At 40.5% G+C, this 10,053-nt stretch overlaps 1 protein-coding gene across 1 annotated transcript; it reads left to right on the top strand.

Moving 5' to 3' along the window:
• Positions 1–5,417: 5,417 nt before the first annotated feature.
• Positions 5,418–8,569, top strand: echdc1 (enoyl CoA hydratase domain containing 1). The gene is made up of 7 exons (XM_069656803.1): positions 5,418–5,453; positions 6,271–6,336; positions 6,790–6,965; positions 7,095–7,237; positions 7,339–7,391; positions 7,517–7,597; positions 7,681–8,569. The coding sequence occupies exons 2-7, from the start codon at positions 6,272–6,274 to the stop codon at positions 8,087–8,089; spliced, it is 927 nt and encodes a 308-aa protein (XP_069512904.1). The 5' UTR covers positions 5,418–5,453; position 6,271; the 3' UTR covers positions 8,090–8,569.
• Positions 8,570–10,053: the final 1,484 nt, after the last annotated feature.

Raw genomic sequence — 10,053 nt, 5'->3', positions numbered from 1 at the left:
ATGACAGCAGCGGGGGAACCGTCCATTAGTCTGATGGTGTGGGTGTGTGTATCTTCTTCTCTCAGCTGTATGTGTGTGTACAGTGTGCATGTATTAACCGTTTCATGCATCCATTCCTTTTTAAAGGTGTGCGAATTGCCTCATCAGAAGGAGTAATGGGCACTATTTTACTTATTCATTCTTGTCTACAACATGAAAAATACCTGTATTACTTTAGAAATGTACTCCAAAGCCTGGTATATGATTCATTTTGCACCTTTACACACACATACACAAGTGTACACATATTCCCATTCACTTGCATAAACATACACACACACAGGCGTACACACCCGTGGCCGACCCCTCACCCTGAAACCTGGCACCTTGGGCTGACTGAAATAGCAGGTGCAACAATGTTATGGTGCCAGAAATCCTACCCCGGCCCTGATACAAATATAAATATTGTCGTCCTTCCCTGATGTCGAGTCCGGCGCTGCGTTGGCAGACTCAGCCTGCTTCCAGTGTCAAAGCTGGGCAGGAGTGTAGATTCCCTGTACTGGCCTGTGCTCAAGTCTGGAGGTTTCCACATGCTCAAACCATTATATAACCAGTACTAGATGTTTTGATTTCAGAGCTACTTAACACACAATAACAAACTGAAGGAACAATCTGTATTATCATACACACACAGAATAACTAAAGTCCTCTGCATGTGTTGACCTTCACAATACAATACTTATTATTTTGGATAGTGAAACTATTTAAGTGAGAAGAAATGATCTAATTTAACTATAAAGACACATACTGTATAACAAATAATGGCTCAAATTGTAGGTTATTGTGCGTCTTAATTTGCCTAAATGTGCTTAAACATAACAGTTACTGGCTAGTTAGGCCTGCCTGACATTACTATACAGCTCTGGGCAAAATTAAGAGATCACTCCAAATGCTTCTTAAATCAGCATCTCTCTCTTCATGTCACATGCAGCCCAATCCAGATTGACCTCCTGATCGTGATCAAGAGGAAGATGGATGGTCACAAGCCATCAAACAACCAAGAGTGGCCTAACGTCACCCAACAGCAATGTGACAGAGGAGGTGGAGAGCATGCAGAGACACATGAGAGCTGTCATTAAAAACCAGGTTATTCCATCAAATATTGATTTCTGAACTCTTCCTAAGCTTAAGATTAGTATTCTGTTGTTTAAAGTCGAGATGAAACGGCATTTCGAGAGTATCTAGCTTCCGTATCGTGACGTATTTCCGAGTGAAACATGAACTTCTTATATTTGCATTTTTCAAGGACTGAAAAACATATTTCTACTTTTTTTTACTTTTCAGTCATCAATTTCTGAAAACTAAATGAGAATATTTTATTTGGAAGTAGTGAGAAATGTTTTATACAATAAAACTAGTTCATTTTACACAAACACAAACCTATAAATAGTAGAACCAGAGAAAACTAAGTATAATATTTTACTACTAATACAAATATTTTTGCAGCGGTCTTAATTTTTTCTGGAGCTGTATGTCACTGTGATGGTGATCACGATAAGGATTGAGGAATATCATTTTCAGAAAAACTTATTTTGACTTAAAAGTTAAGTAGTTTGCTGTAAATCTGGACTTTGGATGTTTTATGCTGTTATTTAAAAACATGAGAGCTACAGTTTGTGCATTAGAGGTTTTTCCAAAGGCTTCAGGTGATTTTTTCATATCCAAAACCTTGTAACACACAACAACGGGGGTCAAAAATAACCTGTTTAACTTTCAATATAATTTGATAGATAGCTGAATGTTATTGTTTGTTTTCAGTATACCTGCATAATATGAGTGATATAACTGTATGTACATTTTCTCCATCTTGCTGTGAAATAAACTGTACAGACATGGGTCAAAAATGGCCGTGCCAAGATCAGTCAAGAATTTTTTTTTCTAAAAATAGACAATACATGATTTTGTAAAGTCAGAATTTGACTATAAACTATTTTTTACTAAAAAAATTTACTATAAATAGCTTTCGTAATACAATAGTTTTGTTTTTTGGGATATTCAAGACACACGCAACTTCAGCCAGAGACAAGAAACTAATCAGCTTATTTTAATTTTGACTCCAATAAAATCTGTGTGGTACAGAAACTAACATACAACTTCCACATATACTGCACAGCATTTCTTATTAGCAGTCTCTTTTCTAACTTCATATGTTATTTTTATTATTTCATAAATGCAGCATAGTTGTTTCTAGAGTTACTGTTCATACTAAAGAAAGGTTAGAGACAGAATCAAAAAAACTTTGACATGACAAACGGGTTGTCTACTGAATTAAATTTAGTACATTAAATACATTTAAATATCCTGTGTTATATACCCACATACACACATTTGCACATACACACATACAAACACACAAAAATGCATACATCCTAATCTACACACACGTGTCTCCCTCACTTATGCATTCTCACCCAAAATCATCTGTGTGTATGTTTCATGTTGATGACAGGTGGTCAGTAACGTAGTTATCCTTGTGTTTAGAAAAAAACATACAGTCTGGCTTTCTGTGTCATATTCTTGACCATTACCAGCCATATGTACACTGCACAGTAAGTTTTGTCATCATGCAGTGTATCTTTGTGTAATAGTTCATAATTAAATAGAGATTAAGGTCATATTAGATCACTTAGTAATGTTTTTCAGGATTGTGAGACAAAGTAGTCCAAAAAATGCTACTTTTGCTACATGGTCATGTTTTTTTAGTGCTTAGATGGTTTTAAATATAGAAAACATATGACAGGAAACGGGTGCTTTTGTTTTTCAGAGGTTTAAACAGCATTTTGAGTTGCAGCAGACACAATTAAGTTGTTGCTGCTGTTGGAGAGAGTTCACTGGCCCTTCAGTGTCTCCTGGCTCTCTGCCCTCCAGCTCCACTGACCTCCACACACCCCTCACAGGAAACCTCCCAGCCCCTGAGAGCCTCTGGCACCTGCCAACCTGCCCTGAAATAGACCCTAACTGGCACTTATCTGATCTCTGTGTATGGGTAAGTGTGTGCGAGTGTGTGAGTGTGTGCAAGTGTGTGTGTGTGTGTGTGTGTTTTCTTATCTTGGTGAGTTGGTATAGAGCCATGCTGACTGCAGCACATTCCCTGACTTCCTGTGGAGCCCCAGACAGCTGCATATCGATCAGCACACTGATGCATCACTTTAGAGGCCACATGCAGCACATACTGAAAGACACACAGGGAAACGTGTAACGACATTTGTGCGTGCATATAGACAAAAGTGTGAACTGTGTATCTCAGTCTTTCTGGCTCCCTCTCTCCTATTAGCCAGGTTGTAATTTCAGACAGACTTCCATTATGGGCTGGAGTCTGCGACTGCATCTCTGATATCCGGACAGATTATCAAACAGCCAGCCTACCTGTAATCAAAATGAGTGAATGGGCTGAGCAGAGGATGAATGGGAGTGGACAGGAAGAGAGGGAAAATGGTTAAGAAATAGAAGTTTATGAAAGAGTATCTGGACAGGTTGCAAGTCCATCAGGTAGCTAACAGACACAAAATCACTTCCAAAAGAGTAGTATGTGTGCAAATGCCTATAAGCCACCATGTCGTCCAGGTGCTGCACCTCACAGAGTGATGTTCAGAGACAGGTTGCAGGCCGACCCAGCTGAATGTACTGTACACAGCAAGAAGAGCGAAGAGTCAGCGTGTCTGGAATGTGTGCCTGAAGAGTCACACCGACCTTTTGAAATTCCTTTGCCGCTTTTAAATAGACCGGAGAGGTGCAGACGTTTAAACTTGGTTTGAATCTACTGCAGGCTTTGATGCACTGTATCCTTGTTGATGACCTTTTGTCTTTGCGGTAGCTACAGGGAGGGAGGACTTTTGGATTTACAAAGGCATCCATTTAGGGAAAAAATACCTTTGATTGATAACAATTCACATGTAATAATCAAATCTAATACAGAGGTGCTAGTGTGCCCTGAATAGCTTATCCAAGTAAATAATTTCTATGTGCACGGTATGTGCAAAATATGTAGCATACATGAGGTAGCAAAACAATCTGCTTCTTCAGTCTTTCCGATACAGATTTAGTTATTTTGATAGGTGAATAGTTTTGTGAATGTATTTGTTGACTTTTGCGTCTGCACGTCTCTGGGATCCTCGCTGATCCAACTGAAACAGGAAGGTATTTTGAGTTTGTTTTCACAGATAACTTCTGGGTTGCAGTGGAGGATGTGTGGATACAAGCGCAGGATTTTCTGTGTGCTCCCAGTAGCCGTAGATCAGACCACAGGACAGGATGTGTCTCAGCCTCCCTCCTGTTTTGGCACATTTCTCCTCCTCTTCCTGCACTTCTCTTGGCCTTTATATCATCCTCTTGTTCTTGTTTGTGTCACTGTGTGAATACTCTTATAACTCCCATTCAATAAATACTAAATAACTCCTGTCAATCGTACTAATCTTTTCAGACCGCAGTATGCACGCTTGGATATACTCAGATAAACAACACATGTCAAATTAATTTGATAGTGCGCCTACAAGTCTGTATGTTTATGTCCGTCTGTGTTTGCACAGCACTATGATCCTTCAGTATTCACACTTTTTACTGCCTGTCAGAAAGGTGCGAGTCTCTCTTGGTATGATGTTACATGTGTCTATCGACCAAGGTGAAAAAGACCATAACTCAGGATGTTCACTCAGTTTTGTCTCAACTTAAGTCCTAACCAAACTTCTTGAATTGCTCCAAACGCCTTACAAGATATTTAAAAAAATACGCATCACTGACATTTCGAGATGAAAACTGTTTTGGTTGTTTTGGCTGCACATGAAACCAAATCTCAGAGCAGGCTTTTGTTTGACAAGATGTTGACATCGTGATAGACAGTGTTATTCTAAGACGGTCAGCTCACTGGTGTCAGGACAAGGCGTTTCAGAGCTTCAATCAAACTTGCGTTTTGCTGTTTTTACCTTCACATAGACACAAAACAGCATTTAAAACTGCAGTTATAGGCCATATTAATATAAGTAAAAGCTGTCTGTGCCAGCACTGTACCATAACCTGTAAGTATTATTTAAAGCCCTCTGTCAATACTACTGAATAAGGACATGTCTATATAGTTCCTCAGTATGCTGTGTTTACAGAGTTGTGACAGACAAAGAGCAGATCCCTGTGCAGTGCATTCACCAGTGATAAATGGTTCATACTGATCAATAATTCACAGCTTGTAGAGGATTATGTAAAATGTATAGGGTCCAATATCTCTATTAATGTATATTTTTGTAAGAGGTTATGGTTTGCAGATTTTTCACAAATCATATTTGCTGCGTGGCTGTGTTATTCCGCCCCCGTGTGGAAACGCTGAGTAACTACATTCAGGTGCTGCCATTAGCTACTTTCCGAAGAGCTCATGTTTCCAGGGGGACGGATTTCAGAGTGACACCACACGAGTGTCAATAAGCAAGGTTGGTACTTGCATTTTTGTTGCTAAATTCCAGTTAATTCTTTTTTAGCATGTTCAATGTGTATGAAATACATTAATTTTCGCTTCTGTTCTCTTTAATTGCGTTACGTTAGGTATCAATGCTAGAAAAGGACACGTAAACCTTGTATGACATTCAGTTTTGAATGATCAAGATTCAATGTTTTACTGCTAAACAATAGTTTGCAATATCTTTCAAAACTTTTATGAGTTGGAGTGGCCATTTGAAAGGATAATATATGGTTTGTGTAACTGGTTTGGTTCAGTTTCGCTGTCGTTTCAACCAGACAAGCATGTAGACAATGAAGTTTTCTCTTCAAACTGAATCAAGCTAGCTAAATATTATTAACCTTGTTTGTAACACTGCTCGATGGCTAAAGGAAATTGTTCTAGTGCTGTAGTTTTTGTCAATAAAATATATTACAATGATAAAAATAACTTTCGAATATTATATTTTAAGGAAGCAGCTTTAACCTTACCTCAGTTTATGATTTCATCAAGGCCTTTTTGAATGTTCTGCTTTGATTGCCGTCCAGACGCAGAGCTCTCGTTTGTTTGCGCACCGGGATTAAACGGCACAGGTGTTTTAATTGTTGTGTCTAATTAGAATCAGGTCGAGGTTTTGTGGAGCTATGCTATCAGTTATATGATGTCACATTTAGATGCCCAATCAGACATCACAAGTGAAAACACCTGTGTGTCTGTCGTGGCTTCAAAGTAACCACAACATACGTACTGTAGCTATATGATATACATATTCATATTATCTCCCACATTTCTCCATCTTCATGCTGCTGTAGGATGGTTCTGTGTGCACTGAGGAGACAACTCCTCAGCAGCGGCAGCAGCTGTGGAGCCTGGGCAAGGTAAGAGAGTGTAGCCAGGATGCAGGTGACCATAAGAATATGAACACTGTTAGACCCATATTAATGTTTTCAAATCACAAACATATGAGTCTTATTTAGCATTGGTCATTATTATGTGTCACTACAATTCGTTGTTTTTGTGGTTCTGTAACATATACCTCTTTCAAGCTGATTAACAGAGAGGTATCGAAGCATCCAGACTACTCTAAAAGCATTCATCCTTTTTATGCTTCCACCTTGAGCCAATCCCTTTTCCGATTTGCATACCATATCTTTATACTTCAATTACATGCATATTAAGTTGGATTAAAATTAAGGGTAAAGAAAGAGGACATTTATATGATGTCATGCTGGTAATATACCTTTAATGTTCCTGTCTTTTAACCATCTGTAAGGCTGGATGTGTGCATTGATTGTGACTGGTCAGATTGTAATAAATATTGTGCCTCCAAGGCTGCTGCAGAGACAGAGCCGGGGCTGTGTGTACTCCAGCGTCCATGGCTTCAACCAGGAGGAGATCAGAGAGAAGCTGCAGGCCTTTCCTGGAGGCTCCATTGATCTGCTCAAACAGGAGTCAGGTGTCGCTGTGCTGACCGTCAACAACCCCTCCCGCATGAACGCCTTCTCCGGTAAGGTGACTGTACACTGTATATTGTCACAATGACTAGTGCAGACTTTGTTTCACTGGGATGAAACCAATTTGCACATAATTAGCTGTTCTGAGCACTTCATTATTTTGAGTTTGTCCTCCCTCACAGGCAGTATGATGGTGGATCTGGAGGAGAGGGTGAGCGAGCTGGAGAGCTGGGCCGACGGTAAAGGCCTCATTGTTGAAGGAGCTGCTGGAACTTTCTGCTCGGGATCGGACCTCAATGCTGTCAGGGCGATCTCTAACCCACAGGTAGCAGAGTGGAGAGATTGCCTCCATCTCTCCACTGACTTTGTCTCAGTTTCTCTTTTATAGTTACCAAAGATCGTTAAAATGTTTCTCCTTCCTTGTAGGATGGGATGAAGATGTGTATGTTCATGCAGAATACTCTCACAAGACTACTCAGGTAAGAAATCTCATTTTCCTTTCTACTATTTAAATTCAGACTACAACAGCAGGAGTTAGTTTGAGCGTTGTAGTTTAGCTGTCACGAAATATGCACTACTGTACTGAGTATTTTTCTCAGTGCAGGCTGCCTCTGATCTCTGTTGCTCTGGTGGAGGGGAACGCGCTGGGAGGTGGTGCAGAACTAGTCACTGCTTGTGATTTCAGGTAATGTTTTTATGTGTTTTGATTTCTTCTCCTCTAAAAGTTTGCTGATAATCTTACTAATGTTTGTCCTTTCTCTGTCAAAGGTTAATGGCATCAGGCAGTGTGATCCAGTTTGTCCATAAACACATGGGTCTGGTCCCGGGCTGGGGCGGTGCTGCAAGACTCGTCCGCATTGTCGGAAGCCAGAATGCGCTGAAGCTGCTCGGTGGTGCTGTGAAAGTAGATCCCAAGCTTGGCCTGCAGATTGGACTGGCAGATGGAGTCCTGGATGCAGAGGGGGATGCTGGGTCTCTCCTGCAGCAGGCTGAAAACTGGCTCAGCCGTTATACTAAAGGACCAGCCCCAGTGATCCGGGCTGTGAAGAAGGTGGTGCTGTCAGGCAGGGAGCTGCCTCTGACGGAGGCTCTGAGGACTGAGAAGGATGTATTTGGGACAGTGTGGGGCGGTCCGGCTAACTTGCAGGCTCTGGCAAGCAAGTCCAAACACAAATGAGCTTTTGTGTTCACTTTCCTGAGAGATTTTCAGATCAGCTGAGACATTTTGGGAAAGGGCTTGTGCAGACGAGAACTGTTACAGACTGACATGGTGTGTTCAACAACTTTATCAGGACTTTTCATGTAAAAAGATGCATGCAGTGTCTTCAATTTGGACTGGATCATAAAGAGTTCCATCTCTGTGGGTGAGGACTAAAAACGTTTCTAATACACTGATAATGAGAGATCTCTGGTGTCATATATTTAAATGGTTGAGGTGCATTTAGGTTGGTATCTCTCTATCACTAATACCTACTTAATACAAGATTATGAGACATGATACAAATATATTGCCAGTGATGCTGACACTGTCATTGGTTGCAAAATAAGTGTTGGAAAAATGCAATAAGGGCAGTGTTTACCAGGGATGAAAACTGAATTAGCGCTATAAATAAAAACTGTTTGCAACAGAAAATGGCAATTTTGATAGCTGACTTGACAGATTATCTTGTGTCCTTCATTCTTTGTACTTTATATTATATATGAACACTTATTTTTAGTGGTGTATCCCCTCACTTTAAATATATATGTAACAGTGACTATCTGTATGATTGTATTGATATTTTATATTCTGTTTTCAATAAGGATGAGCCTAAAAAACGACAAAATCCCCCATCAATCAAGCAAATGAGCACCGTCTTCCCTCCAGTTCCCATGAAAATATGATTATGGTAATGATTAGATCATGCCAGGCTGAGCCTAACTGAGACAGATGGATGACAGAAGCAAACGGAAAGATACTGATGAGTTATAACAAGCAGGAGGAATCAGCATCTGCCTGCAGGACTGAGAGTAATGCTGCTGCACGTCTGTCCTCTTTACCTCAGTTTTGTTGGTTCATACGAGCCTTTAGATTAGTCTGTGCTCATGACCTGTATTATCCCCACTCTGTTTCTATTCTTAACATTGAGATTTCTAGCTGTGGTTAAGAGCACTGTTTAGACTCTGACTCTCAGCTATGCATGATGAGCCTTGATGCTGAAACTCAGGCCCAATTGTAGCAGTTTAAACATACATGCTAACTGTTTTCTGTAAGGTTTGGCTCCAATATGTGGCTGATTTGTCAATGCATTTAAAATGACTCATAACAACAAATTACATTGCAAGAGGAGAAACAAGCGCAGACTGAAATGGCAAGAACAGGACGGGTCCCTTGAGGACGCCAGACCGTTGTCTCCTGTTCCCCTTCCAGAGGTCATGTTTCTTGGCCGGACATCCAGCTGGAGCGCAGATAGCTGCTGTGCTCAGAATATTAAACACCTACAAGGTGAGTAAGGGAAAATCAAGAGCTGACCTCATTATGATGAACAGCACATTACATTTGTTTATCTGGTATCCAGTCAGAAAAGAAGAGGCTGTTTAGCACTGGGTAGGCATTATGGATGACCGGAATCTTTCTTGTTACAGTTTTGAACAGGAAATGCTTTTTGAGCAACATATTAAAACACTAACCAGTTCATGTTTCTTTCATTTTAGAATCATAGCTAAATTGAAATCTGTTCATTGATGCTTTTACTTCTTCCCAGCTCGATTACTGCAATTCCCTTTATACCTGCCTCAATAAGTCCTCCCTCGACCGTCTACAACTCAACTAAAATGCAGCCGCTAGGCTACTGACTCAGACCAGCCGGACAATTCACATCACACCCATCCTATTCTCTTTATACTGGCCCCCCAATACAATTCAGAATTCAGTTACAATCCTTCTTTTTGTCTACAAAGCCCTGCACAGCCAAGCACCTAAATACATTGCTGACCTGCTCCATCCGTGTATCCCTAATAGATCCCTCAGGTCCTCTCACCAGGGTCGACTTGTTGTTAGTCGTGTACGACTGAGGACAAAAGGTGACCGTGCCTTTGAATCTTTGGCACTCTTCCAACTCATATACGGTTTGCTGTGTCAAATGATTTAAAAAGCAGTTA

Source organism: Semicossyphus pulcher, unplaced genomic scaffold (assembly GCF_022749685.1).
Source record: "Semicossyphus pulcher isolate SPU_LCO1_2020_fin unplaced genomic scaffold, fSemPul1.0.p SCAF_9, whole genome shotgun sequence".
NCBI classification, from domain to species: Eukaryota; Metazoa; Chordata; class Actinopteri; order Labriformes; family Labridae; genus Semicossyphus; species Semicossyphus pulcher.
Note: the sequence above shows the minus strand (reverse complement) of the source record. Positions and strands in the feature narration are given on the sequence as shown.